The sequence below is a fragment of the Lynx rufus genome, unplaced genomic scaffold (assembly GCF_022079265.1).
Source record: "Lynx rufus isolate CCGP_SWC_20201006 ecotype Redwood Valley unplaced genomic scaffold, mLynRuf1.p SCAF_2, whole genome shotgun sequence".
In the NCBI taxonomy this organism is placed as follows: Eukaryota; Metazoa; Chordata; class Mammalia; order Carnivora; family Felidae; genus Lynx; species Lynx rufus.
The window spans coordinates 176439494-176459797 of record NW_025814834.1 but is presented as its reverse complement, the minus strand read 5'-3'; the positions used below and the strand labels follow the sequence as shown (position 1 = coordinate 176459797).

Below are 20304 nucleotides of genomic sequence, written 5' to 3'. Positions count from 1 at the left end.
CTCATCCAAGATTGTGTCCTCTGCTCCAAGCATAATGCCAGTGACTACAGACTCTTACAGATATGTGTTCAATAAGTTACATAAATAACTCATCTTAGAATTTCATGTCATCAAAACTACTCCCAAGCACAATTAAAAAACATTAAAAAAATTTTTTTTAATGTTTATTAATTTTGGGGAGAGAGAGAGAGAAACAGAGAGTGAGTGGGGCAGCAGCAGAGGGAGAGGGAGACACAGAATCTGAAGCAGGATCTAGGCTCTGAGCTGTCAGCACAGAGCCCAACGTGGGGCTTGAACTCACAGACAGTGAGATCATGACCTGAGCCGAAGTCGTACGCTCAACCGACTGAGCCACCCAAGTGCACCCCCCCAAACATAATTTTTAATGGATACCTAATACTTGTGTAAGAGGCTTACATCATGCAGTGCTATAATTGGGGCAGGGAGATGGGCGGAGGTGACAATGGAATGGGGGCAGAACACAGTCACCAGTACTAGGAAGCACATTGTAGTAACCAACCCAGTTGAGAGTTGAGGCAAACAGGACCTGAACAGGGTCAGTGGGAACAGAGATGCAGGCATGAGAGAGGCGGTCAGGCACACACGGGTGTTTTATACATGCCTGTAAAATAGAATAACACTCCATTGTGGGTATTGATGCTCACACGTTTATAAATACACGTATCTCCCACAGCTACTAAATGCTGATCTTTCGCGTTATGTCATATGGTAAAATGTGTATTCTCTTTCTTCTCTCTTACTCGACGGCGGTGATTGTTGGCAGAAATATAACTTCATGAGAATTTCCACAAAGGTGCAGACTGCTCATTTTAAGATGAGAAGGGACAATATTGTGCTGGATGAAAGCATGCTGCAGTCATTAATGGAGCTTCCGGAGCAGTACAATTACGGCATGTATTCCAAGTTCATCAACGACTATGGCACTCATTACATAACGTCTGGATCAATGGGTGGCGTTTATGAATACATCCTGGTGCTTGACAAAGAAAAAATGGAATCGCTCGGTAAGTAGAACAGAAGCTTTATGCGCACAGTGGTCAATGCACACACGAGGATGGGCTTTGCATTTTTCTGAGCACTGACTATGAGCCACGTACGATCTTGTTTGTGACAACCATATAAGGTAACATACCTAATACTCAGGGAGGAGGCTGCATCGTGCAGGGCTGTAATTAGAGCAGGGAGACGTGTGGAGGTGACAATGGACTGGGGGCAGAATAAGGTGAAGTGCATTGTAGTCACCAACCCATTTGAGAGTATTATTATTTACAGGGAACTGAGGTCCAGAAGGGTGAAATCACTTGCTGAGAAGCATCACAAACAGGATTTGAACTCGGACTTGTCTGGCTCCCCAAAACTATGTGTTTTCTATTACATTCCAGTTACTCTTTGATAATAAATAATACTTGGGATTTTGTTACTTAAATTTTTTAAATGTTTGTTTATTTTTGAGACAGAGAGGGACAGAGCATGAGCGGGGGGAGGGGCAGAGAGAGAGGGAGACACAGAATCTGAGGCAGTCTCCAGGCTCCAAGCCATCAGCACAGAGCCCAACACGGGGCTCAAACTCGTCAACCGTGACATCATGACCTGAGCCGAAGTCAGACGCTCAACCGACCGAGCCACCCAGGTGCCCCTGGGATTTTGTTATTTAAAATGTTAAAACTTATTACAAATATAGATTCTTGGTTAATGGAACTGCCGTATAATCAGTCAGTGATGCTAGAAACCTGGAGTCATCCCAGATTCTTCCTCCTCCTTTACCCCTGGAGATCTCAAAGAACCTTCAGTTCTGACTCCTGACCAGCCCTCATCCTGCCACTCTCCTCCATCTGCACTGCTACAGTGGTGGGCTGGGTTTCCATCTTCCACTTATTGCATTGGCTCCTAAAGGGTCTCTAGGGGAAGGCTCACCCCTCCAATCCATGCTCAACAATTGCTACCAGAATAATCCCTCTACTTTACAGAAACACTGATATACCTTCTTTGCCTAAAATCCTGAATAGCTAAACTCCCTAGCATGGGGTCAACAACCTTCATGGTCTCACTCCAAAAGCTGCTAGAACAGTGGGTTCTCCACGTGTGGATTCCAACTGGTATCATCAGCATCACCTGGAAACCTGTTAGAATTATAACTTCTCAGGCTTCCATGCCAAACCTACCAAATCAGAAACTGGTAAAGGAACCAGAAGTCTGTAGTTTGACAAGCCCTCCAGGTGATTCTGATGATCACTGCAGTTTGAGAACCACCAACCTACTCAATGAGTGAGCGAGTAGAGGGTTGAGAGATCTATCCATATTCCAAACTAAGTTCAAATTCACCCAGTTTTAAGATGTTTCCCTGACTGCGCCAGCCCAGGCTGGCCATCTCTTCAGCACATTCATATAAATTCCACACTTATTTAGTCTTCAAAATATAATTTTCCAAATGCAAATATTTTCCTCCTAGATAGCATGATCTTTGAAAGCAGGTATCATGTCTGACATGTTATCTCTTTGGCACTCAAAACAACGCTCAGTATGTAGTGAGAGTGTAAAACGAGACAGAGTTTTTTGTTTTTGTTTTTTTTTTTTAATTTTTTTTTCAACGTTTATTTATTTTGGGACAGAGAGAGACAGAGCATGAATGGGGGAGGGGCAGAGAGAGAGGGAGACACAGAATCGGAAACAGGCTCCAGGCTCTGAGCCATCAGCCCAGAGCCCGACGCGGGGCTCGAACTCACGGACCGCGAGATCGTGACCTGGCTGAAGTCGGACGCTTAACCGGCTGCGCCACCCAGGCGCCCCGAGACAGAGTTTTAAAGAGGGCATTAATTTAGATTCCTGGTGAGGGCCATTCATTAATTCATCCATTTATCCATGTATCCATTCTTCTATAATTTCAAATATCTATTGAGTATCTTTTGTGTGTTTATGCTAGGGGTACAATGGTGAGTAAATAAATCTAAATATGGTCCCTACCCTCTTGCAGCAGAGGACTTCATAAACTACAAGTTGCAACCCCATAGTATGGATCACAAACAACATTTTGAACAACAACAACAAAGGAGAGAATAGAAAATATCATAGAGGATTATAGGTAGTGAAAATAGGTTATTGCTTCGATAAATTTTTTTTCCAGTTAAACAAAGATATGCATACACATATGGAGTCATGATACAAAACAAATAGTTTAAGATAGGTCAATACAAAAAAGGAGTTTGAAAAGCTTAATTCAAGCAGGTATTTTTAGAATCATTCAATAATGTAAGGATGGAAACATAGTTAATATTTGTTGACGACCTACTGGGTTCCGGGTCCTGTTGTGTACAACATCATTTAATTTTCTTGCCAATTTGGAGGTTGGTATCATCCCAGTTTTAGCCCAGAAATGCTGAGGCTCCTCAGGGAGGTTAATTACTTTGCCTAGGGCTACAGGAAGCTGGCGTCAGAGCCCTGGACCTATGGTCTTTCCACCATGTGGTCCTGGGTAAAGCCTTTCATTTGGGCTCTGTCTTTGGTGTTGGATTACTAATTAATTGTCTGGGGTGTCTCATGGCCCCTCCTCTTTAAAATCTGTGAGGCAGAAATGGGCTTCCAATGTGGTTAATATTCAAAAAGAGCCCACCAACAAATTGTCCCAGGGATAATTACCTCAGCTCTGTTTATAGAAAACCATATGTCGATAATAGCACAATTTGCTATTTGTGAAGAGCTGATTTTCTATAAATCCGGAAAGTTAGTGTTGCTTTTCTATAAATATGGAAATGTGCTAATCATCACCTCATCTGCTGGAGACCGCTAATAAATCAGAATTCCATTTACATATTAACCTACAAAGAACAAAAATATCTACCTTCTTTCCCTTTGACAAATAGAATCATGCACACCCTTCTCTCCACGTTTGATGTTTGTCTAGTTTCTTCTTTGTCATCGTCTCTCTCTCCCTTTCTCTTTGGATGCCTTTCTTTCTCTCTCTTTCCTCTTTGTTACTATCTTTTTCTATGTATCTTTGATCCATATAACTTTAATAATATTTATATTCTACAAAGTGCTTATTTCTAAGAAACATCCCGTGTTGTATATGTTCATATCCTCAAAGAGCTGACCTTGGTAAGGAATGATTTAAATGAACGCACTGGCTGGTTTGCTCTGGAGGAATTTTTTGTCCTTGGGTTTGCCTCAGATCCTCTCTGGGTTCACCTCAGAGGATGCCCAAGGCTGTTTTCTTCTAACGTGTCCTTTAGATAAAATGCTTCTCCCTAAAAGACAGCATGAAACCATGCATTGACAATAAAAGGATGTCTTATAATTTTCAGTGTACAGACCTTACAAAAGTCTCTGAAATTATAAAACACTGATGAAAGAAATTGAAGAAGATACAAATAAATGGAAAGATATTTTGTGCTCATGAATTGAAAGAATATTGTTAAAATGTCCATCCTACCTGAAACAATCTGTAGATACAATGCAATCTCTATCAAAATTCCAATGACATTTTTCAGAGAACTAGAACAAATAATTCTAAAAATTTTGCAGAATCACAGAAGGTCTCGAATAGTCAAAACATTTTTAAGAAAGAAGAACACGGCTGGAGGCATCAGACTCCCTAGTTTCAAACTATACTACAAAGCTATTGTAATCAAAATAGTATGGTATTGGCATAAAAACAGGTACACTAATTGATGGAAAAGAATAGAGAGCCCAGAAATAAACCCACAAATGTATGGACAATTGATATATGACAAAGGAGGCAAGAATATCCAATGGGTAAAGGAAAGTCTCTTCAATAAACGATGTTGGGAAAACTGGACCATTAAATGCAAAAGAATGAAACTGGGTCACTATTTTATACTATATACAAAAATCTATTCAAATGGATTAAAGACTTGAATGTAAGACTTGAAACCATTAGGCTCCTAGAGGAAAGCATAGGCAGTAAGCAGTTTGTCTTGGCAATTTTTTGGATTTAACTCCAAAGGCAAGGGAAATGAAATGAAAATAAACAATTTGGACTACACCAAACTAAAAACTTTCTGTTCAGTGAAAGAAACAATTAACCAAATGAAAAGGCAACCTACTGAATGGGGAAGATATTTGCAAATGATACATTTGATAAGGGGTTAATACCCAAAGTATATGAAGAGCTCATATAATTTAAGAACAAGAAAATAAACAATCCAGTCAAAAAATGGGCAGAGAATCTGAAGACATTTTTCCATAGAAGACATACGGATGACCAATAAGCACATGAAAAGATGTTAAACATCACAAATTATTGGTGAAATGCAAATCAAAACCAAAATGATGTATCACCTAAGCCTGTCAGAATGGCTACTAGCAAAAGACAAGAGATAGCAAATGTTGGCAATTGTAAATAATGCTGCAATAAACATAAGGGTGCATATATCTTTTTGAATTAGTATTTTCATTTTTTTTTGTATAGATACTCAGCTGTGGAATTGTTCTATATTCATTTTTTTGAGGAACCTACACACTGTCTTTGCATATTTACCTTTTTTTTTTTTTTGTGAGAACATTTAAGTTCTATTCTCTCCGCAAATTTCAATTGTATAATATAGTGTTATCAACTACAGTCACCATGTTGTACATTAGGTCATCAGAACTTATTCATCGTATACGTGAAAGTTTGTACCATTTCAACAACGTCTCCCTATTTCTTCCTCCCCCAGCCCCTGGTAACCATTTTTCTATTCTCGGTTCCTATGAAGTTGATTTTATGGGGGGAAGAGGTTCTGCCATGCAGTATTTGTCTATGTCTGGCTTGATTTACTTATCATAATGCCTTCCAGGTTCATCCATTTTGTCACAAATGACAGAATCTGCTTCGTTTTAAAGGTGAATAATATCCCATTGTATATCTATACCATACTTTCTTTATTCGTCCATTTTTTGACTTACTTTGTTTCCATACTCTGGCTAATGTGAATAATGCTGCTATGAATATGGGAATACAGATATCTTTTCAAGAGAGTGATTTCATTTCCTTTGGATATATTCACAGAAGTCAGATTGCTGGATAATGTGGTAGTGCTATTTTTAATGTCTCGAGGAGCCTCCATTCTGTCTTCCAGAGTGGCTGTACGAGTTTACATTCCCGCCAACAGCACACAGGGTTCTCTTTATTCTATATCGTCACCACCATTTGTGATCACTTATCTTTTTGATAATAGACATCCCAACAGGGGTGAGGTGGTGTCTCACTGTGGTTTTGATTTGCATTTCCCTGATGATTAGCGATGCTGAGCACCTTTACATGTCTGTTGGCCATTTGTGAAACTTATTACTTAATCTTCCAAAGATCTGTGCAAGAGGAAATGTTTCCTTACTTCTACAGATGAAAGAACGGAGGCTGAAAAGCCCTATCACTAGTAAGTGAAAAATAGACAATACATTCTGAGTTACAGTCCAGGCTTCTTCCCCTTTTATCCCAGCTGCCTTTGTCAGGACTCACATCCTGGGAATAATTCTGACTTATTCTCCCTCTCCCCACACATCTCATTAGTCTGTACCTACAATCTGTGCTTTTCTCTCCATTCCCATGACTATTGCTCACCAGGCTGTGCCGTGTTCTCACTGATGGTTCCCTCCAGCCACACTGACATGTAAAATGAGAAAAGTATCAGAGGCTAGTGGATATTCCATAAATATCTTTAGGACAAAGATGGTACTGGCCTGTTCCGGATGCCTGGTTTTGGGCTAATGTAGACGAATCCTGACACATCTGTTTCAGCTTCTGGGCCCTCTGTCTCTTACAGTGCAACATAAAATAGAGTTTCCTATCAGAATCTAAGAATCCAAGTAACTCTGACTGGATACCTTTATCAGGGATGCTTCAATGGAAACCATGCATGGAATAGAAAGTAAACAAATGGTCCTGAAGACCCCAAAGGTTCATGATTCTATGGGTTTTGGCCCTATTGAAAGAAGTCTGTGAAGACCTTACAGAAAATAATTGCTATTGATGTTTCGCTTGTGAAGGAAGCACTGTGTGGTCGCATAAAAACCAGCAGGCAGTGGGGGGGGGGGGTAAAAATATTTTTTTCTGAGATATCTTTGCTCTTCGTGAAGATGCTTCCATCTAAAAACTAGCACTTTATGTCTCTGAGTCTCAGTTTTCCCGTCCCTAACATATGGATAATAAACTACTTCAAAAGGCTGTTAGAAGAATTAACCAAGATATTTTTTTAAAGGGCTGTGATAGGTAAAACACTGTCAAAACAGCAGTTACTATTATGGATTACAGTTTTAGGTGGGGTCAGTAGGTTGTAAAATCATTGAAACAAGGACTATAGAATGAAGATATATGCTAGTGATGTGGTAAAAAGGAATCCAAACTTGGGAGTCAGACCCAAAAGGTGCTCATCTTGGCTCTACCATCTAGTAGTTACAGGGCCTTGATCAGGGTACTAAATTTCTCTAATGCTCAGCTTCCTCAAGACCCAAGTAGGAACAATAACCAAGTTTTGTTTGGGAATAATTCACCCGCATCTTGTGTGGTAAATGTTTAGATATTTTTTCCCCTTGAATGCAAGCTATTAGTAATGTAGCACAGCCGTTGAAAACAAGGATTGTGTCACTTACTACCTGTGTGATAACGGGCAGGTTATTTAATCTTTTCAAGTCTCAATTTCCTAACCTGTGAAGCTGGAAGTATTCACGGCGTTCATCACACAGAGTGGTTATAAGGAATAAGCGGACATATCCACAGAAAATATTTAGCACCCAACAAATATCACTTCCTGAGAAAGGTTCTGAATCAGATTGCCTGGATTCTAATCTCGTCTCCACCATTTATTAGCGAAGTGACCTTCAGGCAAATTAGTCATCCTCTACATGCCTCAGTTTTCTGTTCTTCTAAATGAGACGAGAGTCCATACTTCATAGGAGTCTTATGAACACGAAATGAAACTATTTATGTGAGCGTGTAGCCCAGTACCTGGCGTGTATTAAGAGTTAAAACATGTTACCTGCCGTTGCTGCACTATGCTTGTGTTATTATCACCACATGTCTTATTCTTAGCTTTTCTGTTATTAACTCTATAATGTTAACTGCCCTCTCATCTGTAAAGTGAGGATAACCAGACAACCTATTTCACAGGGCTCTGCAATTGGTCAGCTCTGAAACAATGTTCACATGGAAAGGAAATCATTACCATTGTGCCCGGCCTGCAGTGGCCAATGTTTTTGCTGTAGACTTGGAGCCTCAGCAATCATGCCTTCTCCCCCACCTGCCCATTTTATTGATCAAGGTCATTCATTTCTGTCCCTGGAGCTTCATCCAGTTTTGGAGGGACTGCTTCTCCCATTTATCAAGGTCACTGTGAATTCTCATCACTATCTTTCAAAGTGTTAACAACTCTGCCCAAATCAGTGCCTGTGTTCCATCATTCCTCCCCCTGATGGATGCCAGATAAAAGTGACCCTGGGAAAGACCCTTCCAGCGAGAGCATGGTACGTTCTGCCTGTCATCGATCATCACCTTCCAGCTAGGGTCCTTGGACCAGCTAGGCTACCACCTAACACACAGGGTAGAAAAAGCCACAGGAACACAGTTAAAACCTCAGAGAAGTTGATGTCAAGTATAGTTTTACATTCTCTTCCTTCCCCTTTCTTCCCTTCCTTTACTCATTCATTCCTTCAGCTTTTCATTCAACAAATAGAAACACGGTCAGCACCGTCTAGGTAACAGTGTGGTTCCTCTCACTGAGGGGGAGTGGAAAGTAACAGGGGTTCTCTTTGCCATAATCATCTGGTAATAGTCAGGAATGATTTACTATGTGGAAAACCAAGTCTGTTACCACCTAAAATGAATAATTTTTAAAATTCACTGTACTTAAAGATAACGGAAATACTTGGTTTTAATAAAATATATTTGCCTATAGTAACTCCTAATATTGCTCATGTACAATGCATTCACCTCTAATATTCCAGATAATCTTTGTAATACCTTATGAGGAGTTGTATTAGTATATCCCCAATTTTATATAGAGAAAACTAAGGTCCAAAGAGCCTAAGTAAATTGCTCAACACGATTCCATTAGTACTGAATCAATATCTTCTGTTGCGGAGTTTGTGTATTGTCCAAGTATTTATCCCCCCAACATTTCCCCACATTCCGTCATTCGTTCTGATATTATATATTGCAGGCTTAGTCTAGCAGAGATGGCAAGACAAGCCAACATTTACTGAGCATTTACTATGTGGCAGACACTGGGTTAAACATTTTAAATATACTATCTCCTTTAATCCCCCAGAAAGACCTGTGAAGAGGGGCACTTGGGCGGCCCAGTCGGTTAAGCGTCTGACTTCGGCTCAGGTCATAAACTCACGGTTCGTGGGTTAGAGCCCTGAGTCAGGCTCTGTGCTGACAGCTCCTGGAACCTGCTTCAGATTATGTGTCGCTCTCTCTCTCTCTCTCTCTGCATCTCCCCACTTGTGCTCTGTCTCTCTCTCTCTCTCAAAAATAAACATTAAAAAATTTTTAAAAAAAAGACCTGGGAAGAAGACACTATACTCCCCAATTTACAAATTAAGAACTGAAGCTCAGCGATGTTAAATAACTTACTCAAGATCACGCTGCTATTAACTGGTGGAGCCAGGGGTCAAACTCAAGAACACGTGATCTTGCCCCACTTGCTACAATGTCTTAGAGATGTGTTTCTTAGGATTTTCCAAACTACAGGGCATGGCCCATTAGTAGATTGTAAAAGAAAGTTAGTGGGTCATGACCAGCATTTAACAAAATGAAATAGAATAAAACAAGATGGAAAATACCAGAGTGCATCAAACAGAGTATGATGAAGTATGGAAACTGATTTTACCTGGATGTGTGTGGGCTGCATCATGGAGTAAAGTTTATTGCTTAGCTTGGGGGGGGTAGTAAAAAAAGTATTAAAAATACCATCCAGTGTGTTCCACTGAATATAGATATGTATTTCATCACTTTAAATAAAGGAAAAATCATCAGCTGCCATAAGGAAAATATTTGGAGGTATATTAGTTGGTATTCTAACTAACTGGTTTCAGAGAACCAATAGGATATAGAGATTTATTATAAGGAATTGGCTCACACAATTATGGAGTCTGGCGAGTCCCGAGATCTGCAGTTGGCAAGCTGGAGACCCAGGAGAGCTGATGGTTTAGTTCCAGTCCAAAGGTCGGCAGGCTTGAGACCCAGCAAGAGCTGATAGTTCAGTATGAGTCAAAGATAGGAAAAAAGCTCAAGTCCCAGCTTGGAGGCAGCCAGACAGCAAGAATCCTTTCTTACTCAGAAGAAGGTCAGCCTATTTGTTCTATTTGGGATGTCTACTGATTGGATGAGACCTACCCGCATTAGGGAGAACAATAGACTTTACTGAAGTCTACTGGTTTAAATGTTGAGCTCGTCCAGAAATACCTTCACAGAAACACCGAGAACAGTGTTTGATCAACTATCTGGACACGACTATGGCCCAGTCAAATCGCCACATAAAATTAACCATCACAGCAGGGCAGACAAGGTAGAAAGCTAGAGAGAAATGTAATTGATAACTGCCAAGACTGGCCTGGAAAGTCTCATCTAATGAAACTGTTTATCCAAATGGAAATGAAAGATGGAGTGTTCACTGCGTTCTACCTGAGCTCTGTGGCAGGCAGCTTGCTGAGTGCTTGCGTGCGTATCACGGTACTCAGGCCTCTCAGCGCTGCCGTGAACCATCTATGGCTGTCCCGGTTTACAAACAAGGAAAACCAGGCACTGACAGGTAAAATGGTGTGTCCAAGGTGAAGGCATTGGCTAGAAGCAGGGTGAGGTTTGACACAAGGATTTCTAACTCCCAGCTCAGTGCTTCTTGGGGTATATCTGGATATATATATATATTTTAAGTTTATTTATTTATTTTGAGAGAGCACTAGAGAGAGTGGGAGAGGGACAAAGAGGGAAAGAGAGAATTCCAAGCAGGCTCCACACTGTCAGCACAGAGCCCAATGCAGCGCTCGGACGCACAAACCAAGAGATTGTGACCAGAGCCAAAATCAAGAGTCTGACGCTTAACCGACTGAGCCACCCAGGCGCCCCACATCTGGCTATTTTATTTCACTTATCTTTTTATTTATTTTTATTTTTTAGAACTTATGATCTTAAAAAAAAAAATTAAACCGCTGGTGATAGCTTTGAAGGTGGCTAAGTCAGGTTTCAAAAATAACTAAGCGAGAATTATACTCAATATTCTTTTCTAAATGAAGACTGGGATCAGTTCAACCCACTGATTGGGCACTGTAATTGGGAGAATTGTTAATGGTCAAATTGCCCAGCTTGTGGTTGTCTGTTCTGAAACTTAGGTGCAGTCACAGAGCCAGGAACCAGCATGATGAGCTGGCACCCACGGCACTCAAAGAGGTGAACCTCAGAAGCTTGAAGGTCAGAAAAAGTGTCTGAGCCAGTGATGGCAAGTGGTTTCTATAGCAAATGCTACCCAGATTATGACACGAGACAGGGGCTCAGCCCGACAGTGCTGTGATCAATTAGTAATGTCTGTCAGAGGCAGCAGAATAGAGGAATGAGGGCCCCTGGGCTGTGCATTTTTTATTCCTTTACAAGAATGAGACAGAGGCAGCCCAGATGATTAAGCTGTGTATGGAGAGTAATTGGGGTGGGATGAATGTGTAATTTAAGTCCCTCAAATTCTCATACTTTCCATCACATTTATATATTATTGCCGTTGGTTGCTTATAATTCCCTTTAGGAAGGTACTGAGTAGAAAACAACATTTTTCCTTGTTACCCAAAGTAGGAGGCAGGAAACACTTAATCTCTGAGAAAAACACTTCTCATAATCTAATCTGCATCCATTCATCCATCCACCCATCCATCCTTTCATCCTTCCAACCACTCATCCAGTCAATACTCACTGAGAACCCATGATTTCCAGGGACACAGAGATGAAACACACAAATCCATGCCCTGGAAAAACGTGCAGTCAGTTGGGGGCTGAGAATAATACAACGTGAAAATGCTCAAATAGAAATAAATATAGTAGGAGCGCAAAGGAGGGAGCAGCCACCCTTTCTGACCCTCCCCTTTTCTAGACTCTGAACTTCTAAAAATCAGGCATAGGAGCTTGCCTGATGGAGAAGGGAGCTAGGGCTTTCTGGGTGGAGGGCCTCTTATGACAGTGGCTGAAGCAGCAAACGGGTGAGGGTGAGTGGTAGGAGATGAGTGTCTAGGTTCACCCAAAGGCCAGACTCTGATGTGGAGGGCTGGCCCCTGAGGCCAGTGCATTAATGAGAGCAATCCTGTGGCTGAGCTATGGCAGGAAGAGTGATAACAACGCTAACCTGGAAATGGAGTCAGTATTGGCCTCCAGGGAGCCACAGAGAGGATGACAAGTAGCAGAATGGCAAGCTGCTGGAGCCATGCAAAGGTGACCATTGAGAATGGGAGGGTTCCTGCCACTGGATAAGATGGCTGGCCTTCAAGGGAGCATGCTGTGTGGCCCTGCTCAGCCCATTACTCACCACTGGGCTGTGCCGTACTATTTGCTGGTCTCTCGACTTAACCATACCCCCTTTCTCCTTGGGGCTTTACAAGAAGTAACGTGCTGTTTCCTCTACCTGGATTTCTGCTCCCCTCCCCATACCCTTTCTTCTTTGCCTGGCTCTTGCTTATCCATTCTTGGTCTCTGCTTAGATAGGACCCTTCCAGGCAGTCTTTCTGTCTCCACAGTTTTGGGTTGGGCATCTTCTTCTTTTTTTTTTTTTTTTTTTTTTAACGTTTATTTATTTTTGAGACAGAGAGAGAGACAGAGCATGAACGGGGGAGGGTCAGAGAGAGAGGGAGACACAGAATCTGAAACAGGCTCCAGGCTCTGAGCTGTCAGCACAGAGCCCAACGTGGGGCTCGAACTCACGGACCGCGAGATCATGACCTGAGCCAAAGTCGGCCACTTAACCGACTGAGCCACCCAGGCGCCCCTGGGTTGGGCGTCTTGTTAGATGCTGAACCCCAGTGCACCTAGGATTTACTAGTTACATCACACCATTGCAGCTGCCTGTTTCCGTTATGCATCTTGTTAATGATGCGTTCCCGGAGTCTTGTCCATAGGCTGAAGCTGGTGCACAGTAGAGGCTCAGTGTCTTTCCAGCAGGAGAGGTTCAGAATCCAAGCCCATATATGCTGGGCCTCCTCTGGAGCTTTCCTTTACTCTGCAGCGTTGGGGTAGATTCCTAAAGAGTCTGGGCTGGACTGGACAGTGCAGAGGGTGAGGTGGGCAGGAATCTGATGGTGAAGTGTCTTATATTTTATGGCTAAATAGTCTGGGCTGGTCCAGAGGGTCTTTTGCTGTGCCTGCTAACCAACCAGTCACCCTGAACAGACAGGCACGAGATTCTAACAGGCTCCAGGCTTTATCCCCAGTTACCATGACAACCAGACTGCACAGTGATGGATGGTATTGATTGACTGACAGACTCCTGGTGTCTTGGCTTTGTCCCCATCCCCCCAAGTCATTTGCATACACATGGACCTAAGAGACCCTCAGCACCATTCTCCTGATCTTGTCCTGATTTTGAATTTCTAGCTCTATCTTTGAAAGAGCCCCAGCTTTAAAGGGGAAAAAGGTGTGATGATGTCAAAATTACTCCCCAGTGCCACCCTTAGCTCTCTCTCTCCCATAGGTGACATAATGTGGCATGGAGGACATGGGCTTTGGACATAGACTTTGGTTCAACCCCAGTTCTACTATTTACTTACTGTAGAATTTTGGGCAAGTGACTTAAACTATCTAAGCCTCTATTTACTTATCTTAAAAATGGGAATAATTCCGACTTCAGCTCAGGTCACGATCTCGTGGTTCATGAGTTCGAGCCCCGTGTCGGGCTCTGGGCTGATGGCTCAGAGCCTGGAGCCTGCTTCCGATTCTGTGTCTCCCTCTCTCTCTGCCCCTCCCCCGTTCACGCTCTGTCTCTCTCTGTCTCAAAAATAAATAAAACGTTAAAAAAAATGGGAATAATTGTGCCTGTCGTGGAGAGATGTGTGGTTATGAAATAAGATAACACATGGGAAAGCTTTACCTAGCACATAACAGGTACTTAGCAAATGTGGGCGTTCTCTCGGTCTTCACTCATTCAGAACAGTTTATACTGCAGAAAGCTTGATTAAGAAAATTTGTCTTGACAAACGCCTCGGCCTCCATCATTCTCTGATTTTCCAAGCTTAGCATCAGGGACCGTGAGCCCAGTCTGGGTATGCTGTAGCATTTGTTGCAATACTAATCACAGGAACACTTGACCATGATGGCTGGTTCTGAGCCAGGCACAATCCCAAGAATTGTACTTGGTGCAGCTTCGCTCACTTAACCATCACAAACAACCCTATGAGGCAGACTCTACAAAAGCCCCCACCTTCCAGATGGGAAACCATGGCACACGGAGGTTCGACAATTTGCTCAGATAGTTGGTGTGCAGAGGTGAATTTTAGCTCAGGTGGTCTCCATTCCAGAGAGACGGAACATCTCTGCTATACTCACTCTCGTCATGGCCACCTCAGCCCCCTCCGCCATACTGCCTCTTGTGTATGGCCAAAATGATCTAGAAGGGCCAGAGTCCCTGAAGATAGCTGTTACCAGTCAGGAGAGAGACCTGAGGTTGTAGTCCCACAACACCCATGGGGAGCACAGATTGCCACTTTGTAGAATGAGGTGTTCAGGGAATGAGGGGCTCGGTAAGGCCACTGCTACTCACACCACATGAGGAACATTTCTCTGCACAGTTAACACTAATGTGATGAAAGGAAACATCCAAATGCAACCGCATTTGGAGGTAACACACGTTACATCACACCCTGATTCCTGGGCCTGTTTATTTTGGAATTTGGGGCAAGTAACCTAATGATAGTAGCTAAGATCTGTTGAACACTTAATTGTGTCAGACACTGTTTTTAGGGACTCATGTGCGGAAACGATCACCCCCGTTTTTACAAACGGGGAGAATAAAGCCCAAAGAGGTTCAAGTAACATATCTGAACAGAGTTCACATTCTTCACCACAATTACTGCTTTTTCCAACCAGCGAGCCTGCAAAATGGATAAATGCTCCCAGCTCCCTAAGACTGTTGTGAGCCTCCAATGGGATAACACAGAGTGAAAGTGCTTTATAAAATATCATCTCTTAATCAGGTGTGAGATGTTACAAAGATGTCGTGTGTATCATCAACCAAAAGGAAGATCTGTGACTACCGAAACGTTTTAGAGGTATTGTCTAGATTGGCTGGAATCAGCCCATCCCTGAGCAATCCTGGGGGCTTGTCACATGCCAGGGTCTGTGCCAAGACCTGTAAAACCCAGAAGACAATTTTACAAGTTTGCGGTATAATTGGAAGAACAGACCAAGAAACTGACAATTGCTAGGATTCGCTAAATACTATGCTGGAGGGAAGCACTGGGCTGGCGTGGGGGACACACAAGGAGACAGTGGAGACACAGATTTGGATCCCTGGGAGAGAAGGAAGGCTTTCTAGAGTCGAGTGGGAGAGGGAACAGCATGTGAAAGGCACAGAGGGACTTACACTATTATTCTTAGGTGGTTGGGAGAAGCTTGAGTTTCAGTGGATAAACAGCACAGAGGGGGCAGGTAAGTTAGCCTATCCTTCCCAGCTAAACAATCATCTCTTCCAATATTATCACATGAACTGGACCCTATGAGGCTCCCCTTTCCTTCCGAGGCTGTCTTTGGGGACAACCGATGTAGCAAAGCAACACAGCAGACAGACGACCGCAACCTGAATGGCATTTGTTTGTTGCAAAGGGATAAATAATGTCTTACACCTGCTGTTTTCCACCTGATGGTTTCCATCTGAAGAGTGACAGACTTGCTGTGTTCTGCCACCTCAGAAGTCAAGCTGCCTGGCCCTGCCTTTGAGCCACAGTGCTACAGCCTCTCCGTGGAGGTGTGAGAGCAGCTCCCACGCCTGGGCCACAGTCAAGACCAGGCTGGGAAGACACACTAGACGTGGCGGCCAGGGACATGTCCCCCGGGCTCCTGGCCTGCAGGAGGTCACCACAACAGCTCTTCTTGAGGCCAGATCAGAGCGGGAAGGAACCCAGGGGCTCCCAGTACTTCCTACACTGACCTTACCTCTCTCTCTTTTCTACTCTGGACTTTAGGTCAGGGTGGCTTTTCTGAGCGGAATCTTGCTACTGGGGATGCAAGGTCTGCACACGGTCTCCCTCTACTCTCAACGCGTCCCCACTTTGGCTAATCCCTACTCATCTTTTCGGACTGGCCTCCGATATCCTTCCTCTGACCTCCAAGCAAGACTTAGTCCTGACTCTGTTGCCTTCTTCTGCGGCCCTCATCCCACAGGGCAATAACTGTTTCCTTCCATTTCTTCACCCTTGCCTGTGAGCCCACTGAGAGTAGACACTCTTGAGTCCTCCTTATTTCCAGATGCCTGGCACACAGCAAGGAGTCATTAAGTACTTACCAAACTTGTTTCGGATGTTCCCTAGGTGTTCTGGTATGTTCCTAAAGTTTCAGAATCGTGGCTTTGGAAGAGACCTTAAAAGACCACCGGTCAACTCTTCAAGCCCTTCCACAGTGCTCCTTACAAATAGTCAGCTTGTGCTTGGTACCTTCTTGGTATGGGGTGCTCACTGCCTTATGAAACAACTCCTATCTCCTTGATCTGTGATGATGATTTACCTGACGCTGAGCTTAAACCTGTCCTCCTGTAACTTCTGTCCTTTTGGCCCTCGTTCCAGCCACACAAATAAGCTTACTTCCTCTTCCTCAAGATAACCCTCCAGTGAGCTGAATCTTGTTCTACTTATCTTAGACCTTTCCTCTCTTGTTCAGGTAAACATCCCCAATCCCCTCAAACATTCCCAAAGGATGTTCCCTATCTCATTTTTCCTCCTTTCTCGTTTTATTATGGTAGGGACACTTAGCATGAGATCTACTCTTTTAACAAAGTAACACAATTTCAAGTGGACAATACAGTCTTCTTAACTATAGAGACAATTCTATCTCTAGAATTTACATAACTGAGACATTATGTCCATTGATTAGAAATGCCTTGGGGTGCCTGGGTGGCTCAGTCGGTTAAGCGTCCGACTTCAGCTCAGGTCATGATCTCACGGCTCGAGAGTTCAAGCCCCGCAGCGGGCTCCGCGGCGGGCTCTGTGCTGACAGCTCAGAGCCTGGAGCCTGCTTCAGATTCTGTGTCTCCCTCTCTCTCTCTCTGCCTCCCCCCACTCACTCTCTGTCTCTTAAAAATAAATAAACATAAAAAAAAGAAAAAGAAATGCCTCATTTCCCCCCTCCCAACTCCTGCCAACCACAATTCGACACTCTGGTTCTATCAGTTTGACTATCTTATATGCCTCATATAAGTGGAATCATGCATATCGGTCCTTCTGTGATTATTTAATTTAGCATAATGTCCTCAAGGTTCACCCATGTTCTTGCATATGGCAGGATTTCCTTTTTTTTTTTTTTTTTAAGGCTGAATTATCTTCAGTGAATGTCATATTTTCTTATTTCCTTTAAAATGTGGACCCCAGACTTTTGTGCCAGGTTCTGGGTTTCTCTAAGCTGCACAGAGATGCTCCCCTCCTTTACCTAATTGATTATAATTTTCACCTGGCATTTCACCTGGCTTCGTCGTCCTCCTGAGCTGGAAGTTATCCAAAACTCTACAGCCTTTTTCTGCTTTCCTAAGCTGTTCCCATTCCCTGTTGTGCTCGTGCATGGTATTTTCTCCCCAGCTTTCTCAACTGAGTCTCATTTCACTACGCTTGGTCTGTCTATCCTTCCAAACCTTCCGAGGGCTTTTTGAATCCTGATTCTTTATCTGAATGATCCTTGGCTTTTCATAGTTACTTCTTCTGGGTACATATGATGACCCTGGCTGCCAAGTCCACATCCACGGCATTGACAAAGGCATTGACTGAGACAGGGCACAGGCCAGCGCTCTGTGACAGGCCACCAGAGTTCTCTGTAAAACCGTGGTACTCAACATCTGTTCCCAGATGCACTGAATAGGAATCATCTGGGTTATTTTTTCAAAGACAGAATGCTAATTACTCAGAAATACAGAATTAGAATTGATACAGGTGGGACGCAGGAATCTGTATTTTATTTTTTATTTATTTAAAAAAAAATTTTTTTTAACGTTTATTTATTTTTGAGACAGAGAGAGACAGAGCCTGAACGGGGGAGGGGCAGAGAGAGAGGGAGACACAGAATCGGAAGCAGGCTCCAGGCTCTGAGCCATCAGCCCAGAACCCGACGCGGGGCTCGAACTCACGGACCGCGAGACCGTGACCTGAGCTGAAGTCGGACACTCAACCGACTGAGCCACCCAGGCGCCCCAGGAATCTGTATTTTAAATAAGCACTCCAAACCATGTCACTATGTAGTCCAGTTTGGGAAACATCAACTCCAGGGGTCCCTGAAGTTCCAAAACCGTAACAAATGCCAGTACGGTCCAAAGTGGGTATCTAGGGAGTCCAGCCTGATGGGATGGGGTGAAGCCATGGCACATCATTGTTTGGTTCCATAAATACTGTTGGCCATTGAACAACATGGATTTGAACTGTGTGGGTCCACTTCTAGGTGGATTTTTTTTCAGTAAATAGAGTCCAGGACTGTAAATGTATTTTCTCTTCCTTATGATTTTCTTCACGACAGTTTCTTTTCTCTAGCTTACTTTATTGTAAGAATGTACTCTATAATATGGACAACACACAAAATATGTGTTTATTGGCTATTTATGTTAACGGTAAGGCCTCCCGTCCACAGTAAGCTATCAGTAGTTAAGTTTTGGGGGAGTCAAAGTTACCCTTGGCTTTTCAACTGTGTGAGGGGTCAGCACCCCCAAGCCCCATGTTGTTCAAGAGCCAGCTGCGTCGTCAGGCCACCCGTGCCCACACCCATCTGGGCAAGTGCCGCACGATTCCAGGCCTTTTTCTGCTCTTTCTCCCCTCTCCCTCCTCTGTTCTTTGCTTGACGGAAGCAAGACACCTCTGGCCCTGTGTCTCAGTTCCCAATACGGCTTTCGAGTGGTTTCAAGTCCTGGATTTTGGCCCTGCATTTGACCTCCTCTGCCCCCCACCTCCCAGCTTACTGGGCGTGGTTTCCCATGGGTGTTCTGTAGATAGCTCTGATTGAGCAGCTCCTACAGTTGCCGATGAGGCACTCCATTCCCAGCCCTCGTGTTCTGGAACACGCAACTCTCAGGAGACACCTTCGCTTTTGTTTGGTATATTGTCCCAAACCTGCTAGCTTCTCAAGGACAAAGGCTTACTTATTCAGATTTGTATCATACTCCTATTACTTTAGCTCACAGTGCCTACACTGCCCAACACACGGTGTGCCGGGGATGGTACGCAGTTGGTGTTTACTAAATTTTTCTCTCTAACAGCAGAATTCTTTAGTCTGATGCGATAATTGGAATTAGTGAAAATACCACCGGCTTCTAAGCGAGCCAGACTTGAGTTTGAATCTCAGCTCCACCATTTCTTTTTTTTTTTTAATGTTTATTTATTTTTGAGACAGAGAGAGACAGAGCATGAACGGGGGAGGGTCAAAGAGAGATAGGGAGACACAGAATCCGAAACAGGCTCCAGGCTCTGAGCTGTCAGCACAGAGCCCGCCCGACGCGGGGCTCGAACTCACCGACCGCGAGATCACGACCTGAGCCGAAGTCGGACGCTCAACCGACTGAGCCACCCAGGCGCCCCTCAGCTCCACCATTTCTTAGCTGTATGACCTCAGGCAAGATAATTAACCTGTATGAACCAAGGGCGTCTCAACCAGAAAAGAGAATGTGGCTAGGTGTCCAAGGATGCTTTCAGCTCTCACGTCGTATGATCCTTAAGTCACAGACCTTCCCTTGCTGGCTGGTACCCTACATCGGTGTCCCCGGAAGGCAAATCTTTGCAGTGAGGCGGTGCCGCTTAAATCGAACTGGATTTCTCTTTCCCCTGTTGCGCATGGCAGGCTGTGGCAGACCGTGCATGAGCAAAAGGGCCCTGCAGACAGCCTCCGGCCTCCCCCACTCCGCCCCATCAGCCTGCCCTGGCACTGTAAGCCCACGGCCCTCCACCATCCCCCACTTGTAATCACTCTGGCTTCTGCCTGTGAATTCCTTTCCCCCGCTTTTGTTGCTCACTGGGGAAGCATTTTTTAATCAAAACAATTAAATATGCTAAATCTTCCTCAATTAATAATGCATCAACAATTAAAAGTGCTTGAATAGAAGTGGCCGAGGAAGCCCTGTGCTTGGTGCTGCGTGCTGGTGCTCA

General features: G+C 43.7%; 1 protein-coding gene across 1 annotated transcript in view; it reads left to right on the top strand.

Moving 5' to 3' along the window:
* C8A (complement C8 alpha chain) overlaps positions 1-20304 on the top strand; it is a 68213-nt gene that overhangs the window by 35850 nt on the left and 12059 nt on the right. The window contains exon 7 of the mRNA XM_047082417.1: positions 785-1025. Coding sequence (XP_046938373.1) covers positions 785-1025 — 241 coding nt within the window. The remainder of the gene's footprint in view (positions 1-784; positions 1026-20304) is intronic.